Source organism: Lissotriton vulgaris, unplaced genomic scaffold (assembly GCF_964263255.1).
Source record: "Lissotriton vulgaris unplaced genomic scaffold, aLisVul1.2 SCAFFOLD_1047, whole genome shotgun sequence".
Taxonomy (NCBI): Eukaryota; Metazoa; Chordata; class Amphibia; order Caudata; family Salamandridae; genus Lissotriton; species Lissotriton vulgaris.
Genome location: NW_028255054.1, coordinates 109,320 through 131,457, shown reverse-complemented (window position 1 = coordinate 131,457; position 22,138 = coordinate 109,320). Strand labels below are relative to the sequence as shown.

At 45.2% G+C, this 22,138-nt stretch overlaps 1 protein-coding gene across 1 annotated transcript in view; it reads right to left on the bottom strand.

Moving 5' to 3' along the window:
* The window catches only part of LOC147659260 (proto-oncogene c-Rel-like), a 121,194-nt gene that overhangs the window by 7,689 nt on the left and 91,367 nt on the right, over nucleotides 1–22,138 (bottom strand). Inside the window, exons 6-7 of the mRNA XM_086951843.1 lie at nucleotides 10,490–10,558; nucleotides 10,280–10,348 (exon numbers count right to left, since the gene is read on the bottom strand). Of these exons, the coding sequence (XP_086807969.1) occupies nucleotides 10,280–10,348; nucleotides 10,490–10,558 (138 nt within the window). The remainder of the gene's footprint in view (nucleotides 1–10,279; nucleotides 10,349–10,489; nucleotides 10,559–22,138) is intronic.

The window sequence follows — 22,138 nt, the reverse complement described above, 5'->3', positions numbered from 1 at the left end:
GAGTCCAGAGCACAGCGAACAGGAAATGATCCTTTCCCACCATGAACCACAAGTAGCGCCAATGGACTTGCAGGGCAGGAATGTGGAAATTGGCGTCTTGCAGGTCCAACACCACCATCGAGTCTCCTGCGTCCAGAGCAGACAAGACCTGAGCCAGGGTGAGCATTTTGAATTTCTCTTTTCGGTAGAAGAGATTGAGAAAGCACAAATCTAAAATGGGTCAAAGACGTCCATCCTACTTGGGCACCAGAAAGTAGAAGGAATAGAAACCACATCCAACTTGTGGGGCCATCAACCTCTATATTGCCCCTTTGGTCTAAATGTCTAGCACTTCCTGCAGCAAAATGGAGAGATGGTCCTCCGGCAGTCATTGGGTGGACGGGGAATGTACAGTGGAGGCAAAAGGAAGGTCATAGTGTAAAACCTGTGAACAATTTGAAGAACTCACCTGTACGATTTGATCGCTTGACAACTGTGATATAATCTGTGTATTCAGCATTCCACCAGGGTGCTGTGACCCTGTAAAGGTAGACTAAAGAAGTTTTGCAAGTGAGGCTGGGGGTGGGGGGTGGGGGGGAGGGGTGTTGAACCATGTAGCCTGCTGACCTTGGCTGATGGAGGAGGTGGGCACGCCGTCCTGGCCTCTCCCGCAAACCTGTTTGTTATCACGGGGTTGCCTCCTGGGGTGGGATAGGCTGGCAGTAGGGAATGCTTCATCCAATGGCCACAGAAGGAATGGTGGAATTGCTACTGCTGGTGAGTGTGGGTAGAAAGGACCAGAGATGAAGCAGTAGCCCTTCACTTCTTGAAGTGTTCAAGGCTAGAGTCAGGCTTTTTCCCATAATGAGCGAGTCCCATCAAACGGCATGTCCACTAGCGAGGATTCGACGTTCCCCGGGCCAGAGTCATGCCTTTTCCCTTAACAAGCAAGTCCCACCAAACGGTATATCCACCAGTGAGGACTCAACGTTGCCCGAGAACCCAGTTGACTGTAGCCAGGCATGGCAACAAATGGTGAAATTTATGCCTATAATTCATCCAATGGAGTTGGTGGTGTCCTAGCCACAACAAATTGTGAACTTGGTCACATTATGACACTCCTGAATTGCATGTGAAACAGCAGGATGAATGTTTTCCAGAGCACTGCGAATAACTTGTGCCCAGAGTGCCAAAAGGCTTGGGTGTAGCGGGAAAGCAAACAGGAGGCATTAACTGAACAGAGTGCCAAACTGACTGAGGAGAATAATCTCGTCCCAAACGTCTCAACTCTCTTGGATTCTCTAGACAAAAAGTCCAGGTAGCCGAGAGTAGGACAGTGGCAACTGTCAATCTGATGGCTAACTGGAGGACTGGCGCAAGGCTTAGCCCAAGCCTCTAAGAGGGTATCTGTCAAGGCCCCATTGAATGGGAGGAAAGATTCAAAAGCAGTCTGGCCTGGATGCAGGACTTCGATCAGTACATTTCTTTTCACCTCCATGGTGGGGAGGTGGAGGTAAAATACTTCTACCTCCCTATGCATAACCATGGCGTAGGAGGTCGATCCTTCTTGGTTCTGGAGGAGAGACAAGGGCTATTTCCGAGGAGGTGTCCAGCCCACAACTGTCTTGCAAGTCATATCATCTGTAAAGGGCTGAGCGAATTCATCACCCTGGCCGCCATCATTATCAGAATCCATCCGAAAAAGGAGTGTAGAGAATGTTGCCTGCTTTGTGGTAAAGCTAATGCCAAGACCATGGTTGGATTCTGTTGCGAAATCAGTTGAAGTCGGATAGAACTTATAAAGGACAATGGGAGCTATCTGCTGGTGGGGAAGTCGTCATTGGTGACACGATGTACCCAGGCCTGGCATGGTAGTGGGCACGGGGGGTATATCGGTACTGGGTTGGAGGGCAAACGCGGCTCAGAGGGTCCGGGTGGTGTAAAGGACAAACCTGCTGGCGGTAATCCAAGAGGAGGGCCTCTCTGCTGCTTGGGCCCAAAGACGGGCCAGAGGGACTCTTTGATATGCCGCAGTGTGACGGAAGGCCCCGGAAACTCGGTTTGTTGTGCCAGAACCAGTTGCTGAATCGGCTCTGAAGTCAGTCGACTTCAGGAGCGGGGCTGTTGGCCCGCCAATGTGCTTCATCAGGGAAGTCTGTTGGCATCCCCCACGTGCTGCAATAGGAGAGTGGGAATGGCGAGAAGTAGCAGTACTCCACTTCAACTTCGTACGCTTCTTGGGCTTACCTCGGGGTTTGAGCGTGAAAAAGACCAGCCTCTAGAGCAGCTCTGTGAATAGGACCTGGTATGGGAGTAAACCTTAGTGCGAGACTTGGAGCGCTGCCGTCGCTACTTCTTCTTATGGTTGGAGAGGTAAAGTTTCATACCGTGGTCTCTGATAGCTTTTAGGTTCATTGATGTGCAGTCTCCACAGGTCATGGAGTTGTGGCTAGGTGCCAGATACACAGACACACCTGAAAGGGATCTATCTCAGACATCTGTTTGCAACGGTATCTAAAGAGCTTAAAACCTATTGTTTTAGGAGGTGACATCCCTTGCACTTTGGAAAATTTGTATAAAATTGCAGCAAATTTGTCTCTGAGAGACTATCGGAAGTTCTGGATCCCATCTGTTAGTGAGGCAAGAAAGGAACTGACGTTAGTGCCTCCTATGTATCCCCAAATGTAATTTCCAAAGCAGAAAGACATCAGTGTGGAGCCACAATGTGCCACCTTCCGGTGCGCAGAGGTACTATGCAAGAGTTTCCAGATCCAGTCTGATCCCTGGGGAACTCTCAAAAGGTGAGCAATCTGCAGCTAGAAGTTTCTATCACAACTCCATCCCTTTGCTTTCTCCTCTGGCATCGGAGGGCTACACACATATGTATCTCTTGCAATGGGGTACTTATTTTACCCACATCTGCGAGATCAAGACCATGCAGACTAATTCGGGCCGGTCAGTAGTCCAGAAGTTAGTAGAGTTGCGTGATGTTATGGGACATATTTCAACCTAGGATGAAGCCATTTTGGTCTGCATGTATGAGTATTGGAAGCAAAAGGAGGAATCTATCAGCTAATATTTTACTAAGTATTGTGTAATCATTGTTTTGGTATGTAAAGAGGGCTGGAAGAGGATCAGCTCAGAGGATCCCGCCCAGGTTTAGGGATGAAAGTGGCCACTGCTTCATTTGTTATGATAAAGAGGTGTCCTTTCACCGCATTATAAAGCTTGAGTAGTCTAGGCACTAAGAGCATTTCATAGGCTGCATAAAATTCAATTCAGAGCCAGGTGTTTATTCCTGACCAAGGAATGAATGGCTAGCCTAGCTTCTTGTTCTGATATCGGGGTACAGGACCTGTGTCACCTCTCAGGATATTCGGGGATAGAAGTGTCAGATAGAAAATCATCTGTGGTTGAGACCAGCGTGTCTAGGGCTGCAGAGTATAAATGGGCGTATTATTCCCTGAAAGCTTCATTAATTGCACTCTGTTAATGGACCAACGTCCCTCCTTGGTTTCGAATAGCAGAAATAGGGTGTTGGGGGGGATGAATAAGCTACGCCAGTAAGCGACCAGTTTTAGTTCCCTTAGCATGGACTTTTTCTGCATTAGTGGGGAGGATGCAGTGTTCTCAATAACTTGAAAATAATTGTGGCTGTTTGTCTGAGTTCCTCTTCAATGAAAATGGTGATCCTCCCTCGTTTATTGATTTACTTTGCTAACCTCCCTCTGCTAATACAATCGCCATATTTTAAGCAAATGGACTCCCTCCTAATTTATATTATTTGGAGCAGCAGCCAGCGAAGAATCAGCCTATTCAAAATACGACACCTATCAAGCAAGGTATCCATAAGTGCCCATGACCTCTGTAGTTACTTCTTTACGGCCAAATTACAATGGGTGACCTGCTGGATGACAGGACACCACCTGATGAGACACAGGTGAGCGCATACAGAAGTACGAGTTACTTACCTTCTGTAACAATGTAACTGGTAGAGACGATCCTAGCCGCAGATTCATTCACGTAGAATTATTCCCTGGCGTGAGACTGGATCTGGAAACTTTTTGCCACAGCATCCCAGCGCGCCGGGGGCGGGGCGATATCACGCGACTCCGCCCAGGCGTCGTCAGTGTACGTGAGGTCAGTGAGGTCACATAAGACCCTCCCCGGCGCCCCTACGTCAGTTTTCTTCAGAGAACTTTTCCGCACCACAACGTGGAATCACCAGATAAAAAACTGTGGAAGCATGGAAACAGTGTTGCGAAGATCAGAAAATTGGAAAGAAGCGGTGACTAACAATACCACACAGAGTAGTGGCAACACCTTAGAACCTAAAGACATGGAAGAAGAAAGAGCAAGCAGAGCTCTGCGTAGCCTCCCACTCCTGTGCCCCAGAGGCAAGGAATATGAGTAAAGGTCATAGCACATGTAGTAGACCTACCACCCCCATCCTGAGCAAGGAAGAGGACCAGTCCCAAGACAGATAGGGACAACAAACCTCCAAGCCACCCAAACATAGAGGGCAACCACCCACAAGGGACAAGGGCAAGACATGGCCAGATGACCCTTAATTAGAGGATAGCTATGGAAGGAAGGGAGGGGAGGACAGGGATAGAAAGCAATCCCCCCCAAACCTGGAGTAGCCAGAGCAGCAGGGCACCGGAGCACGGGAACCCCATCCTCCAAAGAACCAAGGAGGAATGAACCGCCCCTAGAAGGAGCCATCCGTCAAGAACAAAGAAGGCACTCACAGGAGACACAGCCCCCACTGGGAGGCGAGTACTGCAGACCAACCCAAGGTTTCCTGCACAATCGGGGAGGAAGGGCGGGCTGTGAAGGAATCTGCAGCTAGAATCGTCTCTACCAGATACATCGTTACCGAAGGTAAGTAACTCGTACATCTGATAGAGACTACTAGCCGCAGATTCCTTCACGTAGAATAGATACCCTAGCAATACCCCCTGTGAGGAGGGTCTGCGAAAGGACCCCACCAGCCAATACAGAACAGAGGGCCCCACAGGGGACCAGATCTGTGGACCAGGTAGAACCTCGTCCCTGCCAGGCAAGGGGAACTCCCACAAGCAGAACCCCACCGACCCCAAGAGGATGAGGAGGGAAAAGGAGACTGAAGAGGCCCGTACACTCACAGCGGAGGAACCAAAGGCAAGGTCGGAGAGGCCGAAGCACCCCACTCCCCCACAAGGCAACACAGCTTCCGCCTAATGCCAAGACAGGAAGGGAGGAAGAAGAAGAAGAAGCCTAGAAGACCCAAGGAAGCAAGGAAAGAAAGCAAACCCACTCCAGGTGAAGAACAACCTGCCCGCCAGAACAGCGTTGGCAGTCAAAAGCCACCAGAAGCAAGAAGAACAGCCCAGGGCCCCAGGAAGGCCGAGTAGGCGGCGCCTCTCAAGGGAGAACATAGAATCATCCCAGACCGCAGGAGAGGAGGAGAAGCCCGGGCACACCACTACGAGTGGCCGTGCACATGACCTCCAGGAGAAAAGCAACCTACACAAACGCCATGGAGAACAGGCACCCGAAGGCGACCAGAACCCTCCAGCAGAGCTGAAGCCAAAAGACCTAGGGTACGAGAACTACCAAAATATGGGAACCCTCTTTGAAAGAACTTCCGCAGCAGAGGAACAAACAAAAGAGCCACGGGGAACAAAACACCCCCGCAAAAGGCTTGTCAAGCAGCCCAAGCAAGCAGAAGACCTAATCTCAGGGCCAAGTCTGCACAACAATTTCAACACACACACATAATCAACAAAAGGACCGTCCAGCAGCCAACAATGCCAAAGTCCCAAGGAAGGAGGCAAATGGCCAGAAACACACTCCAGAGCCACAACAACCGGCAGAAGATGGCCCAGAATCAATCCAACTCAGGAGTCACTGAGGAGGGGACGGAGGAGGAGGATGATAATGCGGAGGAGGAGGAGGAAGGAGCCCTGCAAAGAGACTCTATATTGTTGAGTCAGCCTGGGCAAGGAACAACCGGCTGCCCTTCAAACGGAAGGTCAATGAGTCGCTCCCAAATATTCTCAGGGAATACTCCATCCCGAAGCCAAGCATGGTGATGGAGAGCGACCGAGGAAGCCATGGCCCGGCCCAGCACCTCTGAGATGTCCAGAGCGGCGTGGAGAATAAACGCCTCCAGCTCCCGGCCATACAACGCATGATGCCTTAAGTCCACTTGACCACTCTCCTGGTACACTGCGTATCCCAGAGACTCAGCCAAGTCCCACAAACAGGAGGAGGCCCGAGCCAGCACACACAAGGTGTTCAGAGCCCGCAGGGCAGCGCTGGTCGAGACGAACATGTTGCGCCCCCAAGAGTCCAGCCAGTGGGCCTCTCGGGATGCCGGAGTCAACAGCAGTGGCAGGGAGGGAAAAGCAGACTGCAAAAGAGGACTAGAGACAGAGGGTTGGAGTGAAAGGCACGCTGGGTAATGCGGCGCCGGGAGATGCCGGTGCAGAAGATCTTGAGGCATCGGGTCCCCTAAGGCAGGACGCCTCCAAGCCCCCGTCAAGGAAGAAAGGAGGGAACCTTCAAAGGGAAGTAAGATTTCCCTCCCACCAGAGCCCTGGTGGAGGATCTCCAGTAGATGATCCGCCTGAAAGTGAGCCACCGGGTCACCCATACGCAGGACGCCCACAGCCGTGGACACCACATGAGCGAAGGTCGCACCCGCCTCCGTAGGGCCTCGCGGCGGGGAAAGCAGCTCCTCAAAGGACGACGGATGCGAACTAAGGTGGCCATCCCTGAGGCCAAGCGGGACGGGCAAGGGCCAGACCTGGAAGTCAGAAGGAGCCGAAGAATGAGGGACCTGCTGCTCTTCCGACGAACACCTCTGCCTCAGACGCCAGTGAAAAAGACACCACACGGCGACCAGTCTCGGGGGAGGACGACACCAATATACAGGCTGCCTCCATAGAGGATGGAGCTTCCGAAGACAAATCCGCGGTACGACCCATGCGCGGAGCCGTAGAATCCGCTGCCTGAGGCAGGTTGTCAGCACCATCCGGCGTCGCCGGACAATGTTCCTCCAAGTCACCCTGTACTGGAGACCGGAGCAGAGAACAGAGTGGAGCTGGAGTCGAACCGGCCCCGGGGCGGCGCCGACCTGACCCCCACCGAGGTAGGCACCCGGGTGGGGAACGAGACGCGCCTGGGGAGTGACACAAAGACCTCTGCCAGCCGCGGCCCAGAATGAGGTGTATATCGCTCTGCAACCCATGAGGCGGTGCCCGGGACGATTGAACCTCCGACTCGCCCTCCGTCGAGGCAGCCGCCTGTGGGGAGGGACGAGAGGGGCCCGGAGAGGTACGAGGGGTCCTCACCCAACCTCGACCCGGAGCAGGACGAGGAGGGTTCACCGACCCCTGTGGCTCCGCATGGTCCAGCTACTGCCGGCGCCGTAGCAGCGTCACTTTGGCCTTAGACAGGACCATCTTGTCAGCCCTGGCGACCTCCCGCGACACAACAGAGGCAGGGACGCAGTAGCCTGAAGGAGGTGCCCCAGAGGAGCCGCACCCCAGCAGCACCACACCCTCCAAGCCTGGATCCGAACCAGTAGGCGCTGGGGCCGTAGCCAACGGCGGCGCCACGGAGGGCCCTGCGCAAGGCGAGGGGTACGCCGATGCCCCAGGAGGGGAGGACACCAGCGAGGCCTGCAAAGCTGCCGCGTATGTCTCCATTTGGACTCTCGATGCCCCAATATCGAGAAACAGTGGATAGGACGACACGCGGGGCACATCAACCACGGAGGGTCCATGTCCCCAGCAGGCTGGAAACCAGCCCCCGGGGACAAACTGCGACACTTACCCACCGGGGAGCGACGCTCAGGTGACATCGGAAAAGGGCGAGGACGACGAACACGGCCGAACCTGAAGCAGTCTTCCGCAGCAGACCGAGGGTAGGACCGAGGGTAGGACCGAGGGTAGGACGTCGACCTGGAAAGATGAGCAGAGAGATGTTTCATGCGGCGCTCCCACCGTGACTTCGGCTTAAACTTTTGACAGGCCTCGCAGTCAGTGGTGCCGTTATCCTTCCCCAAACACCACATACAAATGAGGTGCGAGTTTGTCACCAACATAAGACGCCCACAAAACGTACAAGTTTTGAAGCCCGAAGGCATTCGCACACTGTTCCACCAAAAGAAGTGGAGAAAAAGGGGTCCGAAACAGGTCTGTAGCAAGGACCGGATCCACGTTGCATGCGGAAAAGGATAAAACTGATGTAGGCGCGCCAGGGCGGGTCTTATGTGACCTCGCTGACGTCACGTACGCGGACGACGCCCGAGCGGAGTCGCGTGATGTCGCCCTGCCCCCGGCGCACAGGGATGCTGTGGCAAAAAAGTTTCCAGATCCAGTCTCACGCCTGGGGATAATTCTACGTGAAGGAATCTGCGGCTAGTAGTCTCTATCAGATTGGCAATTTTAACGGCTTGCTTCTTCTGGGCGCCAAACTCACTAAGGGACTACCAGTACTGGTACAGATGGTAGCCCAGACACTTCGGCACTGTCTGCAGTATACACAGTTGACGCCCTGATATACATCTGCACTCGCACTGAAGGGCCTACCTACTGCCGCTGGTCCACTGACGGCTAGAGAGTTAAATCAAAGGGAAGCTACGGGCATCCAGATAGTGGGTGACTTGAACGTTGAATGGGGCCACTACAGACGTTCTTACTTTGGCAGACAAACAGGGATCAGGAAGTAGTCAATCTCTGTGGTTTAGTAGAATAATACATGCACCCAGTAAACTGTAATGTGTATTCCCCAGCACATCCACGGCCTGCTCTAGAAGGCGAGTAGACTCGGCTGTCCTGTACCACATGCTATGGATTTGTTAGAAATAAAATGCTTTTTCGGATGAGGTCACAAATGGTGCAGCCATGATCACTGCTAGACCGTGCCTTGACACTATTGAGGCCTGTATGTAAGGTATTTACCTGAGACCTAAAAACTATAACAAAATTCACTAACCTGGCTCTCATACTTGCTAAAAGGGGATCACTACCAGAAAAAGTCCCCTCTTCCCCAGTTATGAATACTTGGTGCTGAGACTTAGAATATTGGACTGGAGCTGAGAGCTGTACGCTCCATGTAGAAAAAGCACACAGCCTACAGCAATTCGCCATAGTGTAATACTGGAAAAGATGTTGAGAGGCCACTGTAACTGGTGTCTCTTTTAGCAGAGCTCCAAGTACATTGCTTTACCTCATACCCTCCACCCCAACTTTCCGGCTGCTTGGCCCCTTAGCTTCTCCCCTCACACAAGCACCACATTGACAGACACCGAGACACCATCCGTATCATTCCCAATTTTTGAGCTCTGGTACCCTGCACCACTACATAATACCCTTAGGTACCCAAACTCTCCATACCACCAGGATACACAGTTACATTCCTTTGCTGGAACATTCCTGGGATGGGAGAGGTGGATGGGCGACTGCAGGGTGCGGGAGGGTACAAAGTAAGCAATATATATTGCTAATGTTATAGTCTGGTATTTGCATTTGTTGTGTAACTACCATACATGAAAATGGTATGCAAAGTGCAATCGCTAATGATAACTATGCTCCCTTGTTGGTAACTCCACTGTTTTTATCGTATTCAAAATCGATTTTTTTTCAAAATCCTTAGCATTTACCATGACAATTTTATAACACCAGCTTACCACTAATGAAAAACTACACTCCTTCCATTCATCTTATTTTACAAGTTTCAATGAAATGCATTCTCCAATTTGTATGGCTTTGTTTTTTAATTTGAATGTTTTTTTTCCAAATACATTTTTTTTAATTGAAACGGTTTCAAGGGGAATGTCCTGGGATGAATTGATAGGATACCTCCAGGGGACAGGTGTACCCTTTTGCGGTCTGCTTCTGCTATGGTCTGCAAACATGTGCAGGAACTGGAAGGGTAAGTTGGGCAAGGAATTAGGTAGTGGGCATGTAGGATGAGTGTGATGTGTTGCTACAAGGATAGGTCAAATGAAAGGAATCTCTCAATCTCTCAAATTGTAGGGACTTCGTACTCCCTACTGAAGGCCAGACCCTTACATTTTTTGTAAAGGTTTCTAATAATCATAATGATAATAAGTTGTGTTTTATATCACACTAGATATCACAAGATTGCTATTTATAAGCGCAGTAATTAACAGATGTTATAATTATCCAATTGATGGTACTTCTTTAAATGACTTATGAAACAATGAGTTGACTTGTTACTAATACTATAAACTTACCTCGCCCCTGGGTTAAGTATAGTTATTGGAAAGTCAAGGGAAACATACCTGTCTTTATTAATCTTGCATTTCCATGCATGGTTGGTCTTGGCTTTACTCGTTCAGAAAAGCTTGGCGCTATAAAAAAATGTTTTTAAAAGGATTGTTAAATTACAGCTCAGAAACCATCACTAACCTTATCAATATTTCGAATAAATTGAAGGCCAGAAAAGTAATTCATAACACAAACAAGTCTGAAGTAATACATGTATCTCTCACCATAATCTTGCATGAGCTTCTCGAAAGCAAGTGCTGTTCTTTGTCTTTTTGCTTGGTTGCCATACGGATCTAAAAAAAAGTATATATATATATGAGAACAATAAAAAGAAACCCACTACAAAGCCTAAACTGAGTTATTTGTATGCTTACATGTCATGTTTATTGACAAAATTATGAATATATTTCTTTTAAAAATAAAACTACATTGTTGTTGGACAGCCCTTTTGAATGTGCCACAAAGACCCATTTATCCGATGCACTATGCACAGTGATAGGCCTTAATGTGTATGCCCAGGGACTAGACAAATTGGAGATGTATGTGTAGGCGAGGTACTGTTCTTCTTTCCAACTCGTGTCAAACGCTGGAGATTGCAGGGACATTTTAAGGATTGCGAGTGCCCTAGACCAAACGTATTTTTGGGGCCCTGTTCAGAACCGCTTTGAATTAATGATCCAATTTCAGTCATTTATGTCCTTTTTGAAGCGGTCACCGACAGTGCACAGGCATACTTGTCCAAGTTATAAATGTGTTCACATCTAATATTCAATGACAGTGATGGTTGTTTTCAATATTGTAACTCAGCAGCAGCTCACTAATGTTGCTGCAAATTAGCTCTGTGACACTGTCTTATTTCTCATATGTGAAGTCCTGTTTTGATCTAAAATAAACTTTTGTTATGGATGTTGTATGAAACATAAACACAGCATTGTGTCTGCAATAGACTCACACACATCTCCCACCTCAAAAATAAATGAAAGAAAAATGGTATTTAAAACAATCTGTTTAAGAATTATTCAAGATCATTAGGGCAAGTCTCTGCAGAACAGAGCTGGCTCCATCAGGGGGCCCCAGCCCACTTTGCCCATGCCTTAAACGTCTCTGGGAGATTGGAAACCATGACATGAAGGTAGTCCTCCTAAGACATGCAACCCGAACAATCGGTAAATATGCTTGGAGTCTGCTATTTAAATGTTGATTCTATGACAAAAGACAGGTTAATGGAAGATGAGAAGCCTGCACAGGGGGCGACTGGCTGTAGGGTAGGTAGGGAAAGAATATGGTGCCTGTAGCTACAACCTTTGGGAAGCGCTTCTGAACACAGAAAAAGGAAACATATGGGAGGGTCAGGAAGTGACCAGAGAGAAGAGAGGTGTAGAAGAGTAAAACAAGCGAGAAGGTGGTGAGGAGCACGACACTGTGTTGAATACAGTAGCCACAATGTTGTGTTTAAAGCCCCAGTAAAAATCTTCCTACACAGCAGATTAACAAAGTGTCTTAAAAAGTTATCTTCCAAAAAGGGTCAGTCACCAAAGGAAAGCGCACATGACAAGTGCATTACTGAAAGTTAAAGGTAATGTGGTTAACAAAAGAAAATAACAGAATGAAAGTTCAGTGACAGATGGATAACTCTACTGGTGTGAAGCTATGGTTAGGTGTGTGTGTGTGAATAAATATATACCAGCCCAAGGCTTCAAGGCAGAAGTGTTTAGTGCTCAGCCACTTAGCCGGTATAAAACCTAAAGGGGGTGCTGAAGTGTTGTGCCTGTGTAAATCTGTCTGCTAGTGCAGAATAGGGTTGTAGTGAGGCTAGATTAATGTAGTTGGCACTGCAAAGTTTCCTAGAGGTGTTTAATTAAATCTTAAGACAATGAACTATCTATGTAGCTGTACTAGTGGGAAGTACACTCTGGCCGGCATGAGAGGCTTTAAAGGCTGCTGTCTGCAAATGTAGGCGAACAATGGGTCCTAATTGCAGGTAGAACGGCCAGGTTTCGTTTACCTTTTATAAAGAGGATTAGTTTAAAGAAACGGGAAGGGAGACACGCAGTGGCGTGGTTTGGAGCTTTTGTTATCTAAATGCACTGTCATGCAGACAGGCAAATTAACTGGGAGGAGGGAAATCAACCAGTGACTAGTCTCCCAATGGATACAAAAATAATTTGTGGTGTGATGAATAATTTACGGGCATGTCATCATCCTGGTGAAACAAGGGTTTTGCAATTAAAGGAGTCAAACATGCCTGTGAGTTCACGCGTCCCTGGACATAGGCCAGGGGCCTGGGGGCTGGGTGGTAAGGTTGGCTCCTATTGAGCAGTGCTGAGCTGTGCTGCATGGTGAAACAGACTCCAATTTTTTTTCCCGTAACTGCTTTTATGATGAGTTTAATTGAAAGCCAGTCTGGTAAGGTCAGTTTTCGAGAGTTCCTGAACATCGTCCGGTAAGGCTAAGATCTCAAGTACGGACTGCGGGGGCCCAGTAGTGCTTTAAGTGGGCCAGGTCCTGCCGGTGCTCAGCACCGGCAGTTGTAACAAGCATTGGCATAGCCAATAGGTCTCGCCTTTGGGACCTTATAAGTGTTAAGCTATGCAACATATTGTGCTGGATAACTAAACACTAATAAGGTCCCAAAAGCGAGACCGATTGGCTATGGCAATGCTTGTTTTCTGTTTACTGTTGTTTTGTCAACTAATGCGCCCAGTGTATTTCCTGTTTCATGTGAATTGCCGTGTTGTAATGGTTTGCACTGTACAAATACAGCGAATACAGACTGCTACCGTGAAGAAAACACTTCAGAACAGCGTGCCCATATCGGGAAATACTGGAATATTTCTTACGTTTCTCTTCACAACTCCCTAGAAAGCCTTAAAGCTGTAAAATGGTATCATAATGAGTTGCTTGACCTAACAAAAATTAAATGTATATGTGAGGGCGGAAGAGGGGGCATCTTCCCCCAAACACACACACACACACACAGAAGGAGGTCAGACTTGCTCGATGCAACGTGGGTCTGAAATGGAAACATTTTTGGCGCTGTTATTTCTCTGCATAGAGCTCTCGAGGTTCCCCTGTTCCATTAATCGGGTGCTCACTTATTCCAGCTATTTTCTTTGGATTATGGGACCAGTACCTCTGTTTTTTTAGCAAATACGATTGCCAATCCCAGTATCCAACGAAAAAATACCTGGTCTGTATAAGTCACACAGGGGCATATTATCAAAAAGGGCGTTAAAATTATCGCCGGTTTAGTGGCAGAAAACTGCTGCTAAAGCGGCGATAATGGGCTTGATAATATGCGCTTGAGAATTCCAATAGAAGTCCATGTTCTGGTGTGAACCTGGGCTTCTATTGGAATTCTCCAAGGCATATTATCAAGCCCGTTATCGCCGCTTTAGCGGCAGTTTTCTGCCGCTAAAGCGGCGATAATTTTAACGCCGTTCTTGATAATATGCCCCTCAGTCATATGGAGTGGGACACTTGAGAGCCCCGTGTGTATAGATAGCCACATGGGGTGTGTATTTTAGCATGAGTTTCCCACTGGCTAAAAGATCCCCCACTGGATGCAAGGGTCACCAGAGCACCCATAGGCAATGTAGGTAACTGAAACTGAACTTAAGCCCCCCCTCCCCACTGCATTTTGCATTTATATGGAACAGAAAACATTTGCAAGCCAAAAGAAATGCAAAGGCTTCCTCTTGGGCTCGGAGGCCTTGCATCAGTCATTGCCCTGCCTGCATGTCTCTGGTGAGCCAGCCTCTAATTGTGTGCATTTGGCAGGTTTAACACTTCCTGACAGAGGAGGCTATTAAGGGGAAGTATTCATGCATAACTGTTCGATGTGTGGAACCACTAACCTACGCAGCCCTCCTTTTCACGCACTCCCACCCCTTTAGACTCAACTGCAGCAGTGCTGGGGGTCACAGAGAGCACCGAGGTGTCTTAAAACAGACCCAGAATATATTTTCGTGAGGGCAATTTTGTCTCAGTCTTGAAAACCATAGTGATTCCTGTGGTATCCTTCATAGTGCTATCTCTGTGTGTGAGGGACTTGCTGGTTATAGAATGTCATCCTTAGAATGTTATGATGTAGTTATGTTGATATTCTAATTGGGGCCAGTACTGAGCCAGTTACTGCCTGTGTCTCTTGTGGATGAGATCCTTTCTTCATGAGATGTTAATAAAGAATTCATATATCATCAATCTGCATTACCTGAATTCCTACTTCTTCACATTGGCGACGAGGACTGGTGAAGACTTATCTTTTTATCTTTCAACTATCAAAATTTATGATGAAGAGGAAAAGATCTGCTTTGAAAGAAAATCTCTCTAAAGGAACTCAACACCAAGCCTCACGTTAAGGTACTTTGCGCTGCAACTTTAAACTTTATACTGGGCAGTGAGAAATGAAGATTTTACATTCTTTTCAGTAATTTTCTTGCCCTTTATTGGTGCTTTTACTTTTCATGCGCTCTACTTCAAAATATTTTGAGTCTATGAAAAATATTTTTAGAGCGAACTTCTCCTTGGGAGGCTTGAAAATTTCTGACCACTTGTTTACTTATCTTTATGAAAACGCAGCAGACTTGCTTTGCTTGTAAAGTGCATGGACTCCATGAAAGTGTGTGGCATGCTGTTAAACGTCTGAAGACTAGTGGCGGAGATGCTTTTGTTTCAAGTGTATATTGGCTATACATCTGAAGACTAGCGGCAGAGTCCGTTTTGCTTAAAGAGGATATTGACTATTGAATTTTGCAGTTTACATATGTATTGTGAAGGAAAACTGAGAGCGTAACAACTTGTAAGAAAGCATTTTTTTATGAAAAATCAATAACAACCTGCACTCGCGCATCCTTTGCTCTCATGTTCAGTCACGCTCCAAGCAGTTCAGCTTATCTCGTCATTGCGTTGCTACGCATGCATCTGACGCTCTACGTGAACGCTGTGTTCCTGACGCTTTAAGTGAACCCTGCGTTCCAATCTGCTATAAGCTGAGCTCCAGCGATGTCACATTGTGACAAGGCTTCTTCGATGGCAACGCTTATCGTTACTTGACAACGCCCCGTCGGAGCGAAGTCTGCTCAACGATTCACCGGTTTCCGGATATCTTTTCTCCTTACAGACTTGAATAAGAGAAGAATGAGAGAAGGTAGCAATATGTATTTTGGAAATTTATGAATATTTTGAACTGAACCTTGATGGTTTTTCATGTACTGCATAATCTTCACGTCGTGGGATTTGAAGGCATTTCACAATGCGTGTCTACGCTGATACACTCAGCTCTATTAGTGTGTCTACGCTGATACACTCAGTCCTGTTACACTCAGCCCTGTTAATAAGTTATTTATAGAAACGCTGATACTGAATACAATTTTTATGATTTTCTTCTTTAAAGGGTTATGTGTTAAAACTCATTTCATATTTCTTTACAGGTCCATGTAAGTAATTATTTTGATTCACTTATTAGTGTTTCATAAAACTTTGCATCGCTAAGAGGTCATCAGTTTGTTTATGCTGGTATTGACTTCAGCATTTAATTAGTTGACCTTTTTACACTGTGATTATTTTGTTTTATTTTCTGTGCTCACATATTTTTAACATTGTAAGAAGATAATGCAAAACGTTACAGCTGCACCTTTTTTCCTATCGAAACCAGGTGATCCACCTATTCGCTGGTCCAAATGGAAAATTGTGTTTCTAAACTATGCAAGAGTGTGCGGTAGATCTCTCTCTGCAGAAAGGAAGTCTGCGCTTTTAATGCACTGCTTAGGCTCTGAAGGGCAAGAGATATTCGAACACTTACCTGAGTTGACTCTGAAACAACAACTAAATTTACTAAGAAACTAACAAACTTCACTCCTTCTTCTTCTAATTTCTCGAGACCCTTCACTAGTTCCAAACTGAAATGCTTTCGTTGTAATGCTTCTGACCATCTGGCCAATGATACTTCATGCCCTGCTTTATCTTCAAAATGTAGCAACTGCGGTAAGGTTGGGCATTACTCGAAGGCTTTCAGGTCTCAAACAAATAAGAAGAATAGGCGAGTAAAATAAGTTCTAATTGATGAGGACTCTGATTCTGACGCTGATGATTTACATTGTGGAGAAATTTCCTTATCTGATGACAAAAAGTGTAAAGGTGCTATTGATGTGGTGCGCATAGATAATTGTGAAGTCAAGATGTTATTTGACTCTGGGCAAAATTTACTTTAATACCCAAAGCTTTCTTTGACAAAAAGCTGTATGGAAAGGTAAAAGTTTTTAAGCCTGACATAAGGCCATTAGCCTATGGGAGACAACCTATTAAGCTTGTAGGATATTTCAATGGTCAGATTGACTACAAAGGAAGACTCACTGCAAGGAAAATGTACAACTCCTGCAGGGGGGACAGCATCCTTAGTTGGTTTCATCAGGCTGACTTGCATGTCTCCTTAGCTCCTGGTGAAAACCCCTGCATTATTCTGAGAGACATTGTACCTGACTCTGGTGTGCATAACGCTGTGATGAGTAATGCGTCTCCATGTGCAGTTAGCTGTGATGTGGTTGGTGTATAAAAGGTCGCAAGTCCGACTTCAAATGAAGTTTCCTCTCCTGATTGGCGTGACCAATTTAAACATGATTTTAGTGACAAACTAGGATGTCTTTATGATTATATACATAATATTACCTTGAAGACAGATGCAGTTCCTGTGGTATGTAAAGTGCGTAACGTTCCTTTAGCCATGCAGGAACCTATGCGGTTAGAATTAGAAAAACTTTTGAATGATGGAATCATTGTGAAATCTGAGGCGAGTGTATGGGTTTCTCCCGTTGTTTTAGCGTGGAAACCCTCAGGCGAAATTCGCTTTTGTGTTGACCTTAGGGGTCTTAATAGGGAGGTTGTAGCGGACAGATACCCTCTTCCAAACATTAATACCATGTTGCTCACTCTGTGGCGGCCATTTTGGGTTGGGAAGTGTATACTATTGTTTCAATTACTCGAGGTTAATAATTACTGTCTATACATATGATGTTTATACTCAGAATCCTGAATTCACATTCTTTTTTGTTGATATAAAAAGAATGTGAATTCAGGATTCTGAGTATAAACATCATATGTATAGACAGTAATGATTGTAGTATGCAAAGAATATAGCACATTAATTTGAAATTGACTTAACAACCTAGTATTGTATGCTCTTTTGGTGGATATGTGTTCCTTTATCATACATGAATATATGGTTTTATAATGAGATAACCCATACACACTATCCAGAGTCAAGAAGTGCTAATGTTAAATTTTAGGGCACTCTAGTGTGAAACAACTTCTAATTGTACACTGTTTACACATGGCCGCTGCACATTTAGAAAATAAGTAGTCACCAGCTTATACCAATGACACCTATTAACCTCGAGTAATTGAAACGATAGTATACACTTCCCAACCCAAAATGACCGCCACAGCGTGAGCATGAATACACAAGATGAGCTGGTACATTGAGAATAGATGCAAGGCGTGATCATAATGATCCGTCTCGGGAACAATATCCTATTAATACGCAGTAGGAATGCTTTAATGGAACTTTTTTGTTCACCGTGTATCGCCGATAAACAGACGTGAGTACTTCCGGGTCACGCGATGTAAATGGCATAATCACAACAGATTGTTTTAAATGGAGAGGCGAAATACTAATAAGTAATGAAACTAGAAGCACCACTATGGGAGATTAAATACAAGAAAACTGCAAAGGTAGATTAAAATTATTCCGATGTAAAATCGGAATCAGTAAGAATCCACTTCCGGGTCATGACGGCCAGAGCCAGCATAAAAACAACCACCCATGCCGTGTCCAAAACTACCTACGAGGATACGGGCACGGTGGAGCAGGGAGGCAGAATCTATCGAGACAGGTACGTGAAATAATGTCACGTTTCAGATATCTAGTTCTACAGATAAAGGAGCTTAGATTTAGTCGGGCCCTAGATAATGCCAGATGGGGTTTCCTCGTTTGTGTTTCCCTTTTATTTTAACTTTAAATAACGGGAGACTCGTTTGAGGGCTAAACTAATCTCCAACTCCAGCAATACAAACTCACTATCGGTGAGTGGTTGTAAACATCGGGGGACCTGCTGAAGGAATCTCCAACTCCAGCATTAGAAACTCCCTATCGGTGAGTGAGTGTAAACATCTAGTGGCGATAAATATGGACACACAGGCACTACGGGTTCCCATTAACAAGATACTACGTCGTGGGTCAACAAATCACGTGGAAACTCTTTAGCGGACTAAACGCACCTTAATATTTGTGGGCAGAGACAAGAGCTTAGTAATGAAATGTAAACCGCTAGCAACAGGTACCACAAACAGCTTTCCCCTTTGAATATAAGCGCTAAATAAAAACAGAAGGGGATACCAATAGTCTTTACCAGAATTAAAGACAATTAAGTTAGAAAGTAAGTCTGACATGGTATTAAATGACATGCTCAGCGGAATTAGCAGGCTCATTGTTCAAATTGATATGGCCGGATATCTTTTCTCCTTACAGACTTGAATAAGAGAAGAACGAGAGAAGGTAGCAATATTTACTTTGGAAATTCACGAATATTTTGAACTGAACCTTGATGGTTTTTCATGTACTGCATAATCTTCACGTCGTGGGATTTGAAGGCATTTCACAATGCGTGTCTACGCTGATACACTCAGCTCTATTAGTGTGTCTACGCTGATACACTCAGCCCTGTTACACTCAGCCCTGTTAATAAGTTATTTATAGAAACGCTGATACTGAATACAATGTTTATGATTTTCTTCTTTAAAGGGTTATGTGTTAAAACTCATTTCATATTTCTTTACAGGTCGATGAAAGTAATTATTTTGATTCACTTATTAGTGTTTCATAAAACTTTGCATCGCTAAGAGGTCATCAGTTTGTTTATGCTGGTATTGACTTCAGCATTTAATTAGTTGCCCTTTTTACACTGTGATTATTTTGTTTTATTTTCTGTGCTCACATATTTTTAACATTGTAAGAAGATAATGCAAAACGTTACAGCTGAACCTTTTTTCCTATCGAAACCAGGTGATCCACCTATTCGCTGGTCCAAATGGAAAATGGTGTTTCTAAACTATGCAAGAGTGTGCGGTACATCTCTCTCTGCAGAAAGGAAGTCTGCGCTTTTAATGCACTGCTTAGGCTCTGAAGGGCAAGAGATATTCGAACACTTACCTGAGTTGACTGCTGAGGAAGCAGACAGCTTAAATGAATTTGAGATTAATCTTAAAAAACTGGACAAGCATTACCTACCAAAGGTGAGTACTATCTTAGAAAGGTACCACTTAGGTAGGAACATGCAGAAAGATGATGAGTCAATAGAAACGTATGTCACGGCTTTACGCAAATTAGCTGCAACTTGTAAGTTTGAAGGTAATTTGGAGGAAAGAATACGTGATCAATTCATGTTAGGATGTTGTTTAGAAAAAATTAAGGCCGAACTATGGCAAAAAGACGACCCAGATTTAAATGAGGTCATTACTATAGCCAACAGGTTAGAACATTCTCTTACCTGTGTAAAAGTCTTTAAGAAAGAAAAAGAAACATCTGAAGAAAAAGTCCTATTTGTCAATAAGAAAAAGTCTCTTGAAAAACCAGATTCTAAAACAACAACTAAATTTACTAAGAAACTAACAAACTTCACTCCTTCTTCTAATTTCTCGAGACCCTGCACGAGTTCCAAACTGAAATGCTTTCGTTGTAATGCTTCAGACCATCTGGCCAATGATACTTCATGCCCTGCTTTATCTTCAAAATGTAGCAACTGCGGTACGTTTGGGCATTACTCGAAGGCTTTCAGGTCTCAAACAAATAAGAAGAATAGGCGAGTAAAATAAGTTCTAATTGATGAGGACTCTGATTCTGACGATTTACATTGTGGAGAAATTTCCTTATCTGATGACAAAAAGTGTAAAGGTGCTATTGATGTGGTGCGCATAGATAATTGTGAAGTCAAGATGTTATTTGACTCTGGGGCAAAAATTACTTTAATACCCAAAGCTTTCTTTGACAAAAAGCTGTATGGAAAGGTAAAAGTTTTTAAGCCTGACATAAGGCCATTAGCCTATGGGAGACAACCTATTAAGCTTGTAGGATATTTCAATGGTCAGATTGACTACAAAGGAAGACTCACTGCAGGGAAAATGTACAACTCCTGCAGGGGGGACAGCATCCTTAGTTGGTTTCATCAGGCTGACTTGCATGTCTCCTTAGCTCCTGGAGAAAACCCCTGCATTATTCTGAGAGACATTGTACCTGACTCTGGTGTGCATAACGCTGTGATGAGTAATGCGTCTCCATGTGCAGTTAGCTGTGATGTGGTTGGTCTATAAAAGGTCGCAAGTTCGACTTCAAATGAAGTTTCTTCTCCTGATTGGCGTGACCAATTTAAACATGATTTTAGTGACAAACTAGGATGTCTTTATGATTATATACATAATATTACCTTGAAGACAGATGCAGTTCCTGTGGTATGTAAAGTGCGTAACGTTCCTTTAGCCATGCAGGAACCTATGCGGTTAAAATTAGAAAAAACTTTTGAATGATGGAATCATTGTGAAATCTGAGGCGAGTGTATGGGTTTCTCCCGTTGTTTTAGCGTGGAAACCCTCAGGCGAAATTCGCTTTTGCGTTGACCTTAGGGGTCTTAATAGGGAGGTTGTAGCGGACAGATACCCTCTTCCAAACATTAATACCATGTTGCTCACTCTGTGGCGGCCATTTTGGGTTGGGAAGTGTATACTATCGTTTCAATTACTCAAGGTTAATAATTACTGTCTATACATATGATGTTTATACTCAGAATCCTGAATTCACATTCTTTTTTGTTGATATAAAAAGAATGTGAATTCAGGATTCTGAGTATAAACATCATATGTATAGACAGTAATGATTGTAGTATGCAAAGAATATAGCACATTAATTTGGAATTGACTTAACAACCTTTTGTTGTATGCTCTTTTGGTGGATATGTGTTCCTTTATCATACATGAATATATGGTTTTATAATGAGATAACCCATACACACTATCCAGAGTCAAGAAGTGCTAATGTTAAATTTTAGGGCACTCTAGTGTGAAACAACTTCTAATTGTACCCTGTTTACACATGGCCGCTGCACATTTAGAAAATAAGTAGTCACCAGCTTATACCAATGACACCTATTAACCTCGAGTAATTGAAACAATAGTATACACTTCCCAACCCAAAATGGCCGCCACAGCGTGAGCATGAATACACAAGATGAGCTGGTACATTGAGAATAGATGCAAGGCGTGATCATAATGATCCGTCTCGGGAACAATATCCTATTAATACGCAGTAGGAATGCTTTAATGGAACTTTTTTGTTCACCGTGTATCGCCGATAAACAGACGTGAGTACTTCCGGGTCACGCGATGTAAATGGCATAATCACAACAGATTGTTTTAAATGGAGAGGCGAAATACTAATAAGTAATGAAACTAGAAGCACCACTATGGGAGATTAAATACAAGAAAACTGCAAAGGGAGATTAAAATTATTCCGATGTAAAATCGGAATCAGTAAGAATCCACTTCCGGGTCATGACGGCCAGAGCCAGCATAAAAACAACCACCCATGCCGTGTCCAAAACTACCTACGAGGATACGGGCATGGTGGAGCAGGGAGGCAGAATCTATCGAGACAGGTACGTGAATTAATGTCCGTTTCAGCTATCTAGTTCTACAGATAAAGGAGCTTAGATTTAGTCGGGCCCTAGATAATGCCAGATGGGGTTTCCTCGTTTGTGTTTCCCTTTTATTTTAACTTTAAATAACGGGAGACTCGTTTGAGGGCTAAACTAATCTCCAACTCCAGCAAT